The sequence below is a fragment of the Leguminivora glycinivorella genome, chromosome 11 (genome assembly GCF_023078275.1).
Source record: "Leguminivora glycinivorella isolate SPB_JAAS2020 chromosome 11, LegGlyc_1.1, whole genome shotgun sequence".
NCBI lineage: Eukaryota > Metazoa > Arthropoda > Insecta > Lepidoptera > Tortricidae > Leguminivora > Leguminivora glycinivorella.
The window spans coordinates 16706842-16726122 of record NC_062981.1 but is presented as its reverse complement, the minus strand read 5'-3'; the positions used below and the strand labels follow the sequence as shown (position 1 = coordinate 16726122).

Genomic DNA, 19281 nt, shown 5'->3' with positions numbered 1-19281 from the left:
TTTTACGAATACGATTACGGACCAATAAGTTTTTTTTTAGGTACTTACAAACAAAAATCTCTAATAATTTACACAGTATCGTTAAACCAATAAGGTGTGTCTCGATACGTATATCGTCTAGCCAACCGGTGGGCAAGCACGGTAGCGTGATGTAGATTACCGCGTGGCTCGTCCTTTTTCGCACTTTCTTTATTTATTGAGCACTACAATTTGTGATCTTCGGTGTCGCAAGAAGAGGATTCCAGAACTTATTAATTATGTAACTGAACTAATGATAGATAGCGGTAGAATTAGTTTTCTGTTGTGCACACAGACCAGTGGCTGTGCATCACCTTTAGATTGTAGCAAACTTGTATCTTTACTTTCGTACTCATGTTACTACTCCACATCTTACGACCGTAACGCAAGTTATTAATAAATACAATATCGTTTGTATTGTTACTTACATCTCAGGCCATTCAGAATGTAGTCCTCGGTCTATGAATTGTCACTGTCTCTTGCCCTGAACGATGCAATCATGTCCACTTATGCGTTCTCGGCGAGCTTGTATGACTCGTACTTATTTGTAATAGTTTGTAGGGCATTCCATGAATATGTCGTTTAATATTACGTTATGCTTTTGCCTAGTTTCTTTGTAGATATGCAACTATGCAGCAGATATTATTATTTATTTTTATTCATAATAATTAACACAGCATGACAGATATTTAAACCAAAGCACTGTGAAAATACATATATGATCCCTATATATACATAACGGGAAAAAGTTAACATACGATAAATACTAATATGGCACAGAAGAACGACGAACATCCATCATCTCGCTGAACCTCAGACATATCGCAATTAAATAAAAGAAAAAGGTCAAAATACGATTGTATACGCAATAAATTCTTGCAATTGATTGTTTGAAACTGTTATGTTCTTCTATAAATAGATATAATACCTATCATATATTTTCATAATAAAAACAAACCTAGTCCTGTTTATATGCACAGAGCAACAAAATAAAGTTAATGAAGCAGTTATCAATCACGGAGCTGCAAGTGACGTGCAAGATAACCTCTGCACTCCGGACACCTATCGCGATAGTGGTTGCACCCTCAGCTGTACATGGCTGTACATACCGTATATAATTAGCATATTTGTTATATTTAGACTACATGTATATGTGGTTTAGTTTGGATATGCGGGGTTCGTTGAGTTTTGTAATTTACGTTGGGCAAACTGATTGATTACAATGTCCAGCCGTAAAAAGTAATTGTTGCAACTTTTACAACGTTGCATGATGGTATAAATCTCTAGATAAATATGATTGCTGATCTTAGTAATAATAATTTAAATATGCCTATCTACATGTGCATTAATTGTCCGCATACCAACTCTTACTTATTTAGGTGTAAATATTTTTTCCCCTCACTAGCTCGGAAACACGTGTTTTGTCCTTTAATACCAGCGGGTAAAAACGCATTTTATCCACTAGTGGGTAAAATAATTTGACCTTGAATAAAGTCAAATTAACTGCTTTAAAATTTATAAAAGTAGGTGAATCTAGTAATAAAGATGATTTACCACCTGTGGAACTACTGGAAGCAATGATAAACGCATTTTTTGCGTTGTAGTTTCCTCGCTATAGTGAGGGGAAAAGTTTTGTGTTACACTCGGGTGCAAATGTATTTTACTTCTCGTGTGTTAAAAAACTCGCAAGTTCAGGATTCTATTCTCGAACCACTCGCGTCGCTCGTGGTTCAACTATAGAATCCTTTCACTTGCTCGTTTTTCAATTCCACACTCGGCGTTAAAATACAACTTTGCCCCCTTGTATAACAAATAACTATTAAAAGATTTTTCAGATACTAGATGAAGAATATTTATTTTATTGTATTCATATAAGTACTCGTATTATGTACCGTCGAGTTCATAAATATGTGTACAGTTTTTCACCTTATATTGCAACGAGTTAAGGTGAAGAAATATACATATATTTATGAACTCGACTGTACCTACGATCTACAAATAATTGTAGGATTACATTAAGTATTTATGACAATTTGAAATCTACAAGCTTTATTAAAGTAAAGCTTTTACAGTAGGTAATATTAAGTACCTATTTTTGGAGTAGTCAATCAGTGATGCGATAACCTCTGCACCGGCGACGCCTTCAGCGCGATAATGCCAGTTGCATTACCCACAATACATCTACCCACCTACCTCTAATGTGCTGTTCTAAATATATAAGCAATATATGTATTATAATCTGCATTCGCTTCCTTTAAAATGTATGTCTTACTTCGCAGGATCTAACAAATCAAATTATTTTATGAAATGTATATTTTTTAAGTAGTAACACTACTATATCTTAATTAAAAACTGAAATAGATACCATACACTAAAGAAAAAGCGATTAAGCCGACTGGTGGCGAAGCCGGAAATCGCCACCAGTGGGCTTGATCGCTTTTTCTTTAGTGTATGGTATATTGGTATCTACTTCAGTTTTCGATTGCTATACTTGCTTGTAAAAGGCGCTATTACAGGAATGATATAAATGTCTGCTATCCTAAATTTCGTGTGGCTTTACATGTACGTATGTTTCGTATGGCTTTTTTCGCTAACAACTATGAGTCATAGTCTATGACTAACAATAATAAATAAATAAATATTGGGGGTGCGTAGGTTGTGTAGTGCTTTCGGCTTCGGGCTTTAATTCACACTCGTGATTAAATTGTATAATACACAAGTGTTTCGTTTTTGTTGACCAATTGAACACGTAACACTTCATTTATGCGCATTGTAACCCACGGCACGTAGATTGAGATGTAAACCTTACAAAGTTGCTGACCCAAAGACCCAACACAGAACCCTTTTTCCTCAGTCAGTAAAAAAGTGTCGTGTGAATTGGAACCAATTGAATATTTAACGCGGAGCTGCATCTGTCGCCTTTATATTCTGGAGCAAAACGGAGTAATTGAAGATACAGCCCGCATGTTTCTGGGGATGACATTAAGACGCTACAGGAGTGAAAATGCTAAAATGGAAACGAGCCCCCCTTTCAATTTGGGAATTTTAGTTAAATATACTAGTGTTATTAACTAGATTTGTCGAAAAAAAAATTGTCCATTAAGAACAACTCAGTTAAAAATATTGCGAAAAAATCTTCAAAATCGAAGTTCCGCTCTCGACTGTTTCCTCGTTCAAAATTTAATCAATCATAACGAAATTTGAGAATCTGAACAACAATGAAAATAAATAATCTGTGTCGGACCGTTTAGTTTTTGGCTAATTGTTACGAATCTTGAGTATCACTCCTTTTTTTGCGCCATAATGAAAAAGGCATTTTTTGGAAATTTTTGATTGGCTCTAGCGTCTTTAAAAATAAAAATATCAAAAAAATTAAAACGGTCCGACACAGATAAAAATAATAATAATCTGTGTTGAAAAAATCATTGCCCTATCTTCAAAAACCAGGAAGGAAATAGTCGAGAGCGTTTGTATGGAAAATTGACCCCTCCTTTATCGTCTTAATTCTCATTCGTCACATCCTGATACTGATTAACCACGCCATATCGTGACGTATTTAATGCCGGTTTTTGAACATAACAAACAATTTTATGTATTTTTATGTAAAACTTTAATAGACAGATCTAATTTTACCTAACCATGATAGTGTATGGATACTTACACCGCTTTCTGAATTAATTAAGGATCTGAATTTATTGAGACATTCCGGACGTCATGTCGGGTCGGAGGCTGGACTTCACTTCGTAAGTTTGGCGAAAAGATTAGAAACTGTATAACTGTAATCTTTGTTTTCAATAAATTAAATTAAAAAAAATATATATTAGGTTACAAGTCACAGCAGTCCTATTTTTTTAATCTAAAAATTAAAGTTGCTATCTGATACGGTACATATTTATATCAAAATGAAAGAACGTCTTCTGTTAGGTACTTGTTCAGGTCAGAATGGTTCAGTTCAATGCTACGGAACCTTGATTATTTGTAACTGTTGTAAGTCTAAATAAAACTTTAAATGTAAAACAAATGTAACCTAGTCCCAGTAACGCGATATTTTAAAAGGGGATCGTAAATGTAGCGCCGCCGAGTCAATTAATTCCTCAAAGAAACTAACGAAGAGTCCAGTGGAACACGTGTTCTTAGAATAACAGCTAAAACCTCTTATTTCAAGAAATGCATGATTTTAATGCAACTTTATCTCGTAGTACTAAAATCAAATTTTGATTGATCATTTAGAACAAATATAAATAAAATTTTAAAGTGGAAAATTATCGCCTTTTATGAGACTTGAACTAACGGCCTCTGGATCGTTACTCCAGCGCTTTTCCATCTGAGCCATCAAGACCTTAACCATAGTCAGCAAAACTTTCCACCATATAAATCAAAGGGGCCTGGTGGGCAAGCATGGTCGCGTGATATAGCATATCGCCTCGATCCCTCCTTTTCTCATCTTCTGTAAGTGTGAAAGGGACGCACCGACGCGACAAGTTTTATCACACTAGTGTGCTACGCCCGCTGATCTGGGATGGGTGATTGCAGATGTTTCTGCTTGTTAAAACACTAATTTAGATCAAATAAGAGTTTGCGAGAAGTCATACGCTAGTTTGTGTAAACATTTAGTTGGACAAGCTTTATTACTCGTCAGTTCCTTTTTGGATAGATTTACTCGTTTGATATCAGAGAAATCTATAAAATTATGAGTCGTAAAGTTATTCGTCATTACGATTCATTACTTAATATCCTGTGGCTCTTTAAATGTGGAGTTGAAAGATGTGACCTAATTATTTTATTAGTGCATTGACTTCTAATGATAAACCAAACATAAACATATAAAATTATCGAATTAATAAAAAGTATCTAACCAAAGCTGATAATATAATGTGTAGGTACCTACTTACTGAGATAAGCGTTCAATAGAGGTACAGTCACCAGTAACATTATCGTTCAAAAATAAGGGTGCATAAATATTTGACACACTCTTAAGGCTCAAGAAAAAAGATTGTTTTAGATATTATTTGGGCCTTCTTTTTATACAATATTATTGCCGGTAACTGTAGAATAAGAAGTTTAAATAAATTCTTATACCACTGCTACAGTATGCTCCTCGCGCTGCTCCTCGCGGTGCCGCGATACCGCCCTACTTACGCGATTAACGCACTAGGTTGTTGCCGGCCCTTTGACTCGCGCAAAAAACCGACAAAATAGGGAGCGGTGGGCATGACGAGGAGCATGACGAGCGGCATGATGAGTAGCGCGGCCACACTATATGCCTCTGCCTACTTCCCTCGCTACTTCTCACGCCGCTCGTCGAGATTGTGGCAGAGGTATTATAAAAAAACCGGCCAAGAGCGTGTCGGGCCACGCTCAGTGTAAGGTTCCGTAGTTTTCCGTATTTTTCTCAAAAACTATTGAACCTGTCAAGTTCAAAACAATTTTCCTAGACAGTCTTTATAAAGTTCTAATTTTGTGATTTTTTTCATATATTTTAAACGTATGGTTCAAAAGTCAGAGGGGGAGGGGGCGACACACTTTTTTTTCCTTTACATACAATCACGCCTGTATCCCATAAAGGGGTAGGCAGAACACATGAAACTACTAAAGCTTCAGTGCCACTCTTGGCAAATAAGGGGTTGAAAGAAAACGAAACTGTGACATTGCAGTGACAGGTTGCCAGCCTCTCGCCTACGCCACAATTTAAACCCTTTTTTTTTTAGTTTTTTTTTTTCCTTTAGGAGCGATTATTTCCGAAAATATTAATATTATCAAAAAAACCGGCCAAGAGCGTGTCGGGCCACGCTCAGTGTAGGGTTCCGTAGTTTTCCGTATTTTTCTCAAAAACTACTGAACCTATCAAGTTCAAAACAATTTTCCTAGAAAGTCTTTATAAAGTTCTACATTTGTGATTTTTTTCATATTTTTTAAACATATGGTTCAAAAGTTAGAGGGGGGGGGGACGCACTTTTTTTTCCTTTAGGAGCGATTATTTCCGAAAATATTAATATTATCAAAAAACGATCTTAGTAAACCCTTATTCATTTTTAAATACCTATCCAACAATATATCACACGTTGGGGTTAGAATGAAAAAAAATATCAGCCCCCACTTTACATGTAGGGGGGTACCCTAATAAAACATTTTTTTCCATTTTTTATTTTTGCACTTTGTTGGCGTAATTGATATACATATTGGTACCAAATTTCAGCTTTCTAGTGCTAACGGTTACTGAGATTATCCGCGGACGGACGGACGGACGGACGGACGGACGGACGGACGGACGGACGGACGGACGGACGGACGGACGGACGGACAGACAGACATGGCGAAACTATAAGGGTTCCTAGTTGACTACGGAACCCTAAAAAGCTCAAGCAAAGCCTACATTGTACAGCTTGTCAAAAAAAAACGACGTAGGTAATGAATGAGCCAAGGGTGGAACTTTATGGGAACTGTAGTTTATTGATTTTCCTAAAATTCTCAACTATTAGGGACTATATACTTCCTTGTGATACTTTATTTATCTGTAAATCTGTGTTGGTTTCAGATGTCCCTGGTGGAGATAGCGTCCAACGCGTCCATGCGGGAGGAACGGATACAAAACATCTACAAGTTCTGTACGCCGACGCTGGTAACTATCTTATCTCTGCATTTTTGTAAAGTACCCCTACCAGCCTGGCCGTAGTGACAGTCGATGACGCTACGTAGCGATTGAAACGCAGTCGGGCTCTGTCACGCCACTTCAGCAGGTCTAGCCGAAATGCCAATCGTTGACGTTAGCCGCCGCTCGAAACGCAATCAGCCGGCGTATAGGTGAAAAACTTAAGAAAGGCACCTGTTGTATGTGTGAGTGACGTGTTCGAATAGGCGTTTGTTTTGTTTGTGTTACTAATTTTAAATATGTGTTCTCTATTCGAACACGTCACTCACACATACAACAGGTGACTTTCTTAAGTTTTTCACCTATAGTCGAATGGCAATCGTCGACGCCAGACGCCGACAGAAATGCAGTCTGGCTCTGTCGCGCCAATACGCAAGAGCGATAGAGAGATAGCTACGAAACAGATAATTATCGTGAGCGTTTGTGCATTTGGCTGCGTACCCTGGCTCGCGGCAGTACGGAATGGCGATAGAGACAGCTAGCTACGATAAGCTTACGAAGCGTAAGCGATTGTGACGTTGGCTAGGTACCGTGTTCCTCTAATCTTTAATACGTTGTCTTATGTTACCTATGTATTGAGTTAATTACGTACTTGAGTTGCTTTAGTGCCTACTTAGTTGAGAGCTAGCAATAAGTTAAATGAAAACCGGTACACCGGTAGCACTTCAGAGGAATGATTCTTAGGAATAACTTTTTATATGACTTAGATAACATCGTAGATCGTTAATCAACGATAATTAAGCATTTTATGAAATGATATTATTCATTAAGAAGTGACTTCTTTGGCGTTCTTAACCAATTAAATTTCTTGAACTTAGAAAAAAACATTCCATCGAATCATTGGGTAATGGTAAAATAATCATTTTTTTTAACCACGTCCCATACTTTTAAAAATGAGATTGTTTAACGATACGATTACGATTTTTAACCCCCGACGCAAAAACGACGGGGTGTTATAAGTTTGACGTGTCTGTCTGTCTGTCTGTTTGTCTGTGTGTGTGTCTGTCTGTGGCACCGTAGCTCCTGAACGGGTGAACCGATTTCGATTTAGTTTTTTTTGTTTGAAAGCTGAGTTAGTCGGGAGTGTTCTTAGCCATGTTTCATGAAAATCGGTCCACTATGTCGCGGTCGGGGGTTTTTTCAAAATTTTAATTTTGTGGTTAGGTTAGTTTAAATCTCAGTGTATTCAATATTCTTCAACATTTTTCAATTTACTTATCACCATAGAGTAAGGTGCATATCATAGGTACGTTCCCGGGCACATCAAATAAAAATTTCCCGTCGTTTGATCAAGACACCTGACAGATCTCGTTCACAAAACCAACGCAAAAATTCTTACCATCACGTGTAGTAAGGTGATACCATACGCCATTATTACGATCCCTTTCATCCCGCAGCGGTTACGGGACTCAATAAACCGCCCACCAGTATTGTATTGTAATTGAAATGGTATAAGATTACCACAGTATCCAGTTACAAGGTACAAAAGACGCTTATGAAAAGGGATCCTTAATTTATTGATTGATGTTGTCTATGAAATTGCTTTCAGATCGAGTTCTGGATATGCATGAACGTGACTATTCAAGGTGAGTCGAATTAAGTAGTTGCTTTTGACAAAATTGCTTTTAAAATGAATAATACCATATTCGTTAAAGCTGTTCGGAGTTATGGGCTTTGCATGAATATTCATAGTTTACTGCGAAACACCCAAATTACTGATAGGTATGCACAACTTAATTACTGCATAAACTTTTTATTGCCCGACTGTTTTAATTTTAAGTAACGTTAGTTGAAATTTTTATGCATCATAGAACTCATATATAAACTACTTAAGTAGATATATAAGTACTACTTGCTACAGGTAAGCTTAGATTGAGTTGGAGACTTTTTAGGCAAGACAAAACACTTATTTGGAATTTTTGATACTCTTTCTCTTGCCCCAAGCAAAATGAACTGTGTATGCCTTACACCTTTATTTATTTTATACTTAATACAGGGGTCGGACAATTCGAGTTTGGTCAAACACTTTCTATATTGGTGTGTCGTTTTTAAGCGAACTATACTATGGATTATGATATTCTTTTTATGATGCATCGAAAATCACCTGGATTTTTCTACTTGTCAGAAGTGGTGTCAGGCTCTGGCTGGTGGGGGCGAGCGTGCTGCGCGCTCGGACGTTCCACGCCGTGTCGCCAGGCGTGCGCGACTGCCGCCGGCACCGCTGCGTTGTCGTCAGTATGTCGCCGGTCCGACGAAATTGCCTTCTTCAACTGCGTCAAACGGCAGGAGGAAGCGCAAGCTTGCTGCTGTTAGTATTATCTTAGTACTTAGTAACTTATTACGTGTCTAGAAGAGTTCGCCCTTCAATTCTGACCGCAATGACTTCACTCGACGCCATGCCGACAGGCTTGCGCAGCAGCTGTGGGTGCCGTTGCGTTGTCGTCAGTATGTCGTCGGTCTGACGAGATTGCCTTCTTCAACTGCGTCAAACGGCAGGAGGAAGCGCAAGCACACTGCTGTTAGTACCATAACATTTAATGACTTCTCGTCCGTATTACTTTATGTTTAAAAAGTTCTAAAAATTAGGGGCTAGATGATATAATTTTTATCTATAAGCGATTAATGAAACCTTTTTAATATTTTCAGCACAGACGCAGTCTCTAACGTGTCATGAGGCATGCCAGCGCGTCCTTTGGCGAGTGGGCACCGCGCACGTCGAACTAAATGCCCGGGAGCGTGCTGTCGAAGCTTGTGAGCAGTCTGCGCCGCTCCTGCACTGTTTGAGGGACCTTACTGCTTCTACAGTCCACGCTGATGCTTCTAAATGTAAGTATGAGAACACCAGTTGCTCCAATAATATTCCATGAAGTCAACTAACCTTTAGGTATTGTAAAGATAGCTGCAGCACTGCCTTCTTTTTTTGATATGCTTATACGTGAAGCGTTGTAGTCAGTTGTTTTAGTGAATACCTTGAGGCATGCAAGCAGTCAATGAGCTTAGCTTTAGGGATCTTGGTGGTCTGACCACCTAACTCTTCTAAATGTCAAGGTTGTTTTTTTTTCAGATCTACCCTGCTGTCATGAATCTCCAAGTCAAGAATGTAGATCAACTTGCGAGTCTGTGCTCCGTCGCACGGGAGACTCTGGTGAAATAGCCGAGGCCCTGAACCAAGACTGCGGAGCGCCGGCCATCCACGATGGACTCTGGCAATGCTTCTTACGGAGGGCCGAGCCGCCTGATACGAAGGATCTCATACCACGGGATATTGCTAAACTACATTGCTGCAGCAGGGTACAACATTTTTTTAAATATACTTTCTTAACACTTAAACAGTTTGTGAGAATGAATTGGTACAAAACCAGAAAAAGAAATGTAGGTGACCTTAAAAATAAACATATTTGATTTATCTGAAAATATGTTTCTTTTGTTTTAGGCGACAACAATAAACTGCAGAAGGCTTTGCTTCAACACATTCAACACAGACTGGCCGAACAATTTTGAGAAATTCGACTCGGAGTGTCTGGGCAATCCACAAGAGACGGATTTGACACAGTGCATAGAAGAAGGTAAAACCCCCGACACAAAAAAAAGGTGAATTAAATTAAAAATTAAATAAAAAAAGGGTGAAAAAAAGTGCGAGCTTTCAAAAAGTAATAAAATAACTAAATAAGTAGCTCTAGGAATACCTACCTTCCTTCTTACGAAATACCTACCTTCTTCTTCTTAGGAATATCTACCTACCTTCTACCTTCTTACGAAATACGTAAGATGAAAACCTAACTACGAAATTCTTGAACGTAAAAATTTTGGTACTTAAACATAAAATTACTTGAATTCTTAAACACAAGACATATGACAAAATAAATTATTAATTATTATTCTCTTTATTGATTTCCATTATTAATTAATGGTAAAGTGTTGTCGCGTCGGGGGACCGCTCTCAATATTAGCGCGAGGGCAGACGTCGTTGACGGTTGTGTTTCCGATGCAGTCTTTAGAGTCTTATTTTAAGATTGGGTGTTGAAATTTTTGCTCAGCACTTATCTAGTTTGTTTGGTTGTAAACATATACGTTACTTGTAATTCTAATACTTCCTTTGACATTTTGGTTTTATAGTTACATTGTTCATGTTCAGGTAGTTAGTTTAATGTATATGTATCTAGTGAATTTTTTGTTAAACATTTATTAAGTTAGTTTAGCTGTGTAAATATTTAGTTTTTAAGTTTCAAGTTAGACAGGCAAAGAGCGGTCCCCCGACGCGACAACACTTTACCATTAATTAATAATGGAAATCAATAAAGAGAATAATAATTAATAATTTATTTTGTCATATGTCTTGTGTTTAAGAATTCAAGTAATTTTATGTTTAAGTACCAAAATTTTTACGTTCAAGAATTTCGTAGTTAGGTTTTCATCTTACGTATTTCGTAAGAAGGTAGAAGGTAGGTAGATATTCCTAAGAAGAAGAAGGTAGGTATTTCGTAAGAAGGAAGGTAGGTATTCCTAGAGCTACTTATTTAGTTATTTTATTACTTTTTGAAAGCTCGCACTTTTTTTCACCCTTTTTTTATTTAATTTTTAATTTAATTCACCTTTTTTTTGTGTCGGGGGTTTTTTAAATTTATAATTTAAGGTTTTTATTTCTTTCTTTTTGTAGGGGGCTCTTTCTTTTGTCATATTTCTTATGTTTTGGAATTCAAGTACCGAATTGTATGTTAAGTACCTACTTACCTACATTTTTTACGTTCAAGATGTTCTAGAGGTAAGTGCATGCTGTTTTTATAAAAATACTAAAGTCACTATTAAGCGTGCCGTTCAGATCTGAGGAGTTCCGTTCTGACCAACATCAGGAGTTCCACTGCACCAAATGTCACTGTTCTGGACGTAAGTGCATGCTGTTCTTATAAAAATACCAAAGTCACTATAAGCGTGCCGTTCAAATTTGAGGAGTTCCGTTCTGACCATCATCAGAAGTTCCAGTGCACCAAATGTCACTGTTCTGGACGTAAGGGCATGCTGATCTTATAAAAATACCAAAGTCACTATAAGCGTGCCGTTCAGATTTGAGGAGTTCCGTTCTGACCATCATCAGCAGTTCCACTGCACCAAATGTCACTGTTCCGTAAGTAAATGCATGCCATTCCATTAAAAACACAAAAATCACCATATGTATGCCTTTCAGATTTGAGGAGTTCTCTCGATTTCTCCAGGATCCCATCATCAGAACTGGGTTCTGAGAAAAATGGGACAAATCTGTATTCATATACTATCAAAAAAAAAATTCAAAATCGGTTCAGTAGCGACGGAGATATCGAGGAACAAACATAAAAAATAAAATACAGACGAATTGAGAACCCCTTCCTTTGAGATTTGAGGCGGCGGTTAAAAATCAGCACCGATAGCATGGTCGCGCCAGGCCATCCTTTTCGCACTTACTAATAGTACGAATATCACAGAATATAATAGTACAAATACTGAAGGCTCACTCCTTTGATGTTCATAAAATGCCGCCATTCTAAATTCTTACCTACATTAACAAACAGACCGCACGCGAGCAGCCGACATAGAATTCTATTGCGCCGCGTGAAGGTCGTCACCAGTGAACGGGCCGCGAAACTCGCGGCCGCTGCCATATACATGTAGCGCGGCGATAGAATCGAAGAATGAGCCGCCCCTTTAGGCCTAGCACATGATTGCCGCGAGAGTATGTCGCCGCGAGATAGATGAGATCACACGTCTTTGTCGTAATTGTATTAATGACATAAGAACCGGTAGTCTATCTCGCGGTGACATACTCTCGCGGCAATCATGTGCTAACCCTGCTGGTTTTATCATTTATCGCGCGATCAGGCTTGCCTCTGTAATCCATAATAAATAAATATTTTTTTTTGTGGCGGCGACCATCTTGGACCAGCGGCCATCACCTACAGCTACATATACATACAATCACGCCTGTGTCCCATGAAGGGGTAGGCAGAGCACATGAAACTACTCAGGTTTCAGTGCCACTGTTGGCAAATAAGGGGTTGAAAGAAAACGAAACTGTGACATTGCAGTGACAGGTTGCCAGCCTCTCGCCTACGCCACAATTTAACCCACATCCCACAGTCGCCTTCTCCCACGGGAAGAAAGGCCCTCACCTACAGCTAATATAAATAAAAAACACTCGACTAATTCACCTTTTATAAACAAAAAAATAAATCAAAATCGGTAGATCCGTTCAGGAGCTACGACACGATGCGATGCCACAGACAGACACACACATACACACACACACACACACACACACACACACACACACAGAGACAGATAGACACGTCAAACTTATAACACCTCATCGTTTTACGTCGAAACACAACTTTCTACGATAATTGGTCAAGTGCGAGTCGGATTTCGACTCTTCCATACAATTTAGTCATGAGCGCCTGATGGAATGTGATAGCAACGATTTCACAAACAAATAGTAGAAGTTTAGTACATTTCGTACTTTCAAGACGTTATATCTCGGAAACGATAAGAGATAGACCAAAATGGACTTCAGATTTGGGCTTTCGGTGCACAACAGTGCCACACGAATTTTATATTTTCGTATATATAGACATTTTTTGGACCGATTTGGATAATTTTTTTCAAAAAATCTAACCCGGTGTAAAATCTTTATTTTTTGAACTAGAAGGCTGAAAAAAATAGTATTTAGGTGTTTTTGTAATACATTTCGGGCTGCTAAGAATCAGCCACATACCATTGTAATTTTTTTTTATTAAAAAAAAAACTAATTAAAATTTTGAATAACCTCCGACATAGTGGACCGATTACCATCAAACATGGCTAAGAACACTCCCGACTAATTCAGCTTTCAAACAAAAAAAACTAAATCAAAATCGGTTCATCCGTTCGAGAGCTACGATGCCACAGACAGACACACACACACAGACAAACAGACAGACAGACAGACAGACAGACAGACAGACAGACAGACAGACAGACAGACAGACAGACAGACAGACAGACAGACACGTCAAACTTATAACACCCCGTCGTTTTTGCGTCGGGGGTTAAAAATGATACTTCTCCCAAAATGAACCGATGTATACCCAATACCCACACACCTATATTTTTCAATTAGTCAGAAGAACTGAATGTAATTTTTGAACGTAGATACTATTTTGTTTTTCAGTGGAAGCTCCATGTTCACTAGGCTGTGCTGGATTGACATACTGTAGTCAGCTGAACAACCGGCCGACCAGTCTATTTAGATCCTGCTCGGCTCAAGCAGATCTTGACGCCCATTTGGCTGTGGCAGAACAAAAGGATAGTGGGTATGTAGAGTTTTGCATTATATTTTAGTTAATTGTAAAACGAATTTGCTGAAGTTATTTTAAATTTTCAGATCGGTAAAGGTGTCTGGGTTGACGTTACCATTGAAGAACTCTACACAGTGTCCAACTGATATTTGGAAAAACGTCGCTTGCGCACTGCATGTCAAACCGTGCACTGCCAAGGTAAGCATAGCTATTATAATTCAATATTTTTCAGCAACCTGGGTGACATAATACTGATGGAAAATGAAAAACTCAATGAGAAGTCGTATAAAACTTTGCGAAGCCTCCGCAAGCCTTGCTTAATTATTATGTCATCCATAGACTAGGGGCTTCGCTCGCGTTAGAAAGAGCGTTAGAGAGACAAAAAGTAGCCTATGTCACTCTCCGTCCCTTCAACTATCTCTACCTAAAAAATCACGTCTATTCGTCGCTCCGTTTTGCCGTGAAAGACGGACTAACAAACAGACACACACACTTTCCCATTTATAATAGTATGGATGGATGCATAACATAGGTACTTGTTAGCGAGACCTTCCAAAAGTCCCAAAGCTTTGTTTATTGCACGTTAAAAAACGAGGGCCCGGAGACCAAATGGCATAACCACAGATCAATACAACAAGATGGCCCTTACAGGGCGACTCGCGGTCACCAAGCATATGACAAATCAGGTTTATAAAAGTTTGAACGCGTGCGACACCGATCAGTAGCGCCCAAGTATACGACCCGTTAACAGTGTCCGTGTCCGCTCGGGAAAAAATCTTAAATAATCAATTTTGGTTGCAAACAATGGTCTCTTACAGCATAAAGTGGTGTGGCAAGTCTTCTAACACTTCTACATGTAAAAAAGATGGAACAACATTCCACAGTTAAGTCAAATTCATTATTTTGTTGAATATTGTTTATTGTCCGCGGAGTTCATTTATACTGGTCAATATGGTTGTGCTGAGCGGCGCCGAGGCGCGTCCATCCCTCTTTACCGAGTTAACAATGTGATATGCTATCCCTTTCACGTAAACGACTAGGCATGGGGCCATGTTAGTTTATGTCTGTTGCGGGAACTTCGTACTGCCGTTCGTACCATGTGCTACCATTTTATGAAATATAAAAGAAAGCAGATTTGTAATAGTGAATAATTATCTAGAATCTGTAGAGTCTGTAGTGGTATTTAGTTCATTGATTAGTTTAGAATATTTAGTTGGTTATTTAACTTAGTAAACGTAAGTAAAATGCACAGTTTAGTTATTAGTTACTAGAATGATTTTTATTGAGATGCTATCACATTTATCATCCTCCTTGCGTTATCCCGGCATCGGCATTCGCCACGGCTCATGGGAGCCTGGGGTCCGCTTTGGAAACTACTACCAAGATTTGGCGTAGGCACTAGTTTTATGAAAGCGACTGCCATCTGACCTTCCAACCCGAAGGGTAACTAGGCCTTATTATAATTTAATTATAATATTATAATTTGTTGCAAAACAAATTCACCACAGTACTGGTACCGGTACCATTGTCTATAATAGACATGTCCCATTCCCATCCCTACTGCTAATCATAAAGGCGCGCCATTATTTGAAACGACCAATGGCAGCACCGTGCGCGCCCGCCTCACCCCGCAAGGATTGGTGATTTGCGTCTCGAACAATATCGCTTGCATTTGGCTTCTAGTGGGGTGTTCTGTGGGCATAACCAAGTACTCGTACTGCCCATCTTGTTATAAAACCAGTTCTTTCAATTCATTCACTCTGCTACTCTTTGTGTGACATACAGAATATAACTTGTCACAATTTGAAGGTGTTAAATTCTCGCACAGGTCTTAAAAAATGACACTACTGAGAAGCCATTTCAACAGTAAGATCTGTATCTTCTTGAACGACTTTAATTGCAGGGGCATGCCAGCCTCCTATGCGCGGCAGACTGCACGCGCCTAGTGTCGTCATGCGTGGAGTGGTCGCGAGCGCCGCCCGCGCTCAACGCCGCAGCACTGTGCGCGCGCCTTGCCCCGGCAGATCCAGCCGCGCCTTGCGTGTCGCTCACGGACTACATGTCACCCAGTAAGTCTTGGAAAAAGTTTTTTAGAAACAAAACTCTAATGCCTGATGAGTAGATATTGTTGCTAGAACACTCATTGTTTCTAGAACTAGAACAATCAGGAGCCGACATGCCCAGTAAGTATGCAGCAATCGAGCAAATGGAATAGTAGGGTCAAGCAGGAACCAAATGTAGAAAAGCATAAAAGCGTGTATAATTTGAGCCACCGAATCCGACTATGTTCTAATCAATGTCCTTGGCCATGAATCCTTAATCATATAAATGTCATTCTAACGCTGAATATTTTTCAGGTACACACCCACCGCTGCTGTCATCTCGCGAAGCCGTGACGTCTCCGTGCGCAGGGTCGCCATGTAACGCGACCCAAGTGTGCGTGGTGAACAGGAACTGCCTTCATGGCGGCTCTTGCTCTCGGTACACTTGCGTCGAAGGTTGCCCATTGGGTCAGTTTTGTAATTATTTGAATTTTAATCTGATTTGGTTGATCTAGAATTGGTTCTTAGATTCACTCGTCATCAAATAAATGCTCATATTTGCAGAAATAGAACTAAAGAAATAGTTCATAGAATACAATTTTTAATATCGGATTGGTAACATATTTATTTGTACCAAGAATCTGAACCATTTTGTTGTCAATATTATAGGTGACGGCAGTCCAATAATAGTTCCAATCGGGTCCTGGGCTCGAGTACCCATGACCAGCCCATCGGGGAAGGCTTGCTTCAAGATATGCCACTGCACTGCCAAGGGTTTGGGGCATTGCCAACCTTTACCCTGCGTAGCGTTGGATAATTGCAGACTTCATGAGAAGGTTATCACGCATGGTAAGTTCAAAAAGTTGCTTGGCTTTCATAGATGAATGTTATCGATGTGATTCTTTCAGCAGAGCGTGCTGCTTCGTTCGTGGCACGTTTATGTTGGCTATTGGAGGTGCAAAATAATTGAACCTTCTACTAACGTTACTTATTTCCAGGTGAAAAATACTACATGGAGTGCAACGCATGCGCTTGCGTGTTGGGTGAGCGCGTGTGCGCACGACGTGCCTGCGGCCGCGCAGCCTTGCTGACCGGGCTGCCCTGCAACTGTCCACCGCACCATCTGCCCGTCGCCGCCCCTGGACGGCGGTACCCGAACGCTTGCCTCGCCAAGTAAGTTAGACGACGGATAGTTATCCGCACTGGCAGTTGCCAGTCATCAAATTGTTCTAATTATACGTGGACAACATGTGCGATCGTGCCGCCTTGCTATTGGATCGGAAACCACAAGTAAATGGGTTGTCAGGGTCTGAATTAAGGCAGAGAGAGAACTATAAAGCTTCCTATACAATAACTAATTGTTGAATGGTACTTGTCTTAGTGCGTTTTCACATTATCCGATCCAATATCGGATGTAGGACCGATATCCCATACAGCCCCCATCGCCATCTTTAATTTTTGCCTTTGAAATCCTTCCAACATTCGATATCGGATCGGATAAATTGAAAACGCACTTACTGTCTAAGCTAAATCATATTTTAACTTCAATAACAGATGTGCGGGTGCAACGGATGCAGAGATCGAATTTGGAATCCGGTCTGCGTGTGCGGGCGCGAGCTGCGGACGCCGCACGTGCTTGCCCGCGCGCAACGTGTGTCTGTCGCGGCTACAGGCTAACTGTCCGCAACATATATGTGGTAAGACCTTGTTACTATGACTGCAATGTCCAGTGTAGTTCGGGCTGTTGAGTTCAGGATCCGCTTAAGGTACGCAAGCGCGCTACGTTGCCTTTCCCGGCTTCATAACTGTCCGCAACATTTCTGCGTTAGAACGTTTATTCTTCTTAAAATTTCTTTTTAAAGCTCATTTAAAATAATTTATTTTAAACATTGTTTTTTATCCACAGTAAATACAAGTCACTGCAACGCCCAGCCTCCTATGCCGGTGTGTGACACTGATGGCCACACACACGACAACCCGTGCCAGCTCGTCCTCAGTGGAAACATGTTCGCGTACTGGGGACAATGCCTGGAACGGTGCTCAAAGGTAAAGAAATTATTCATTTTCTTAAAGAAATGTTGAGTACATTGAAAAATAGGATTTATGAAATGTGATAGAAAGTAGTTCCAGATATCTGTATTGACTGTATTGTGTTGCAGGTTGGTCATGTTTGCGGGGCAAATGGCATCACATACATCTCGGAGTGTGCTGCGTGGGCAGAGTACGTCAGTGTCGACTACCGCGGCCCGTGTCTCGCTGTAGGGCCTATATCCGACCTCATGGAGCCTAAGTGCGAGGTCGACAGAATAATCTGTCCACCTTTGATACAACTCAATTGCCTGGGCTTCACGCCTCCTGGCGCTTGCTGCCCTAAATGCGGAGGAGCTCTAAGAATCCTTTATTCCAAAAAGCAAATTGATAGAGCCTTATACGGCACTAACATATCGTCCTCTGTGATAAATTTAAAGAATGTGCTAAGCGCTTTGGAAAGACAAGTCAAAATAGCTGAATGCGCTTTGAGAGGTTACTTGACTATAGAAACGGAAATATTTGTAACCGTTGAAACTATATTAGAAAATCCAACTAATCTTCAGTTGCGCGTATGTGTCTTAGAAGCTGAGAAATTGGCTGAACTTATAAATCGAGAGAGCCCGATTATTTCAAGTGATCTAGGTTTAAGTGCGTTGTCGTATGCGTTAACTGTTCATACGTATCCTACCAAAGGTGCATCTAGTGTAAGTGTATCTCTGTTAGCTGTTATGATTTCTTCTATTAGTATATTCGTTTTAAGATAAAACTGAAAAAGAGAAATTGTTGTTATTGTAAATATGTACGAAACTTTAATTGTAAATAAGAGATTGAACACACCAAATATTAGTGCCATTATGAGATTACCTGTATGATAAATTGTCAACAAATAGGCGATCCTATTTTGATCAATTTTGTATTTTACGGCACATTTTATAGATTATGCCTTATTGTGATTAGTGAGTTCGTGGTGCCATTTTGTTATGTTGATTGTACATAAGTAATATTCCAATAGACTGATATAGCATTTTACATGAAAGACAATTTTATTATGACGTAGTCACCCAACCAAAAATCTGCAATTTATATAACCAATTTATTAAAGATATTAACTTTAGAATTAAGAGAAATATTATCCTCTGAAGCTCAAAAGAAAATTAAATGAATATTTAGAAATATCAAGTTCAGTTCTATCATTTACCTAAAAAAACTCTGACAGTGACAAGATATTGAACCCGGT

At 39.3% G+C, this 19281-nt stretch overlaps 1 protein-coding gene across 4 annotated transcripts in view; it reads left to right on the top strand.

Annotated features, from left to right (window-relative positions):
- Positions 1 to 19217, top strand: part of LOC125231458 (reversion-inducing cysteine-rich protein with Kazal motifs) — a 66391-nt gene extending 47174 nt beyond the window's left edge. For 3 of the 4 annotated variants that reach the window (XM_048136926.1, XM_048136925.1, XM_048136924.1), the window contains exons 4-18: positions 6554 to 6637; positions 8217 to 8253; positions 8793 to 8975; positions 9314 to 9493; positions 9732 to 9958; positions 10101 to 10233; positions 13845 to 13986; positions 14058 to 14169; positions 15875 to 16040; positions 16329 to 16481; positions 16683 to 16862; positions 17012 to 17186; positions 17568 to 17710; positions 17920 to 18059; positions 18173 to 19217. In XM_048136926.1, the coding sequence (XP_047992883.1) occupies positions 6554 to 6637; positions 8217 to 8253; positions 8793 to 8975; positions 9314 to 9493; positions 9732 to 9958; positions 10101 to 10233; positions 13845 to 13986; positions 14058 to 14169; positions 15875 to 16040; positions 16329 to 16481; positions 16683 to 16862; positions 17012 to 17186; positions 17568 to 17710; positions 17920 to 18059; positions 18173 to 18808 (2691 nt within the window). In that variant the 3' untranslated portion in view covers positions 18809 to 19217. The remainder of the gene's footprint in view (positions 1 to 6553; positions 6638 to 8216; positions 8254 to 8792; positions 8976 to 9313; positions 9494 to 9731; positions 9959 to 10100; positions 10234 to 13844; positions 13987 to 14057; positions 14170 to 15874; positions 16041 to 16328; positions 16482 to 16682; positions 16863 to 17011; positions 17187 to 17567; positions 17711 to 17919; positions 18060 to 18172) is intronic. The other variant, XM_048136928.1, reaches the window with a different exon arrangement.
- Positions 19218 to 19281: the final 64 nt, after the last annotated feature.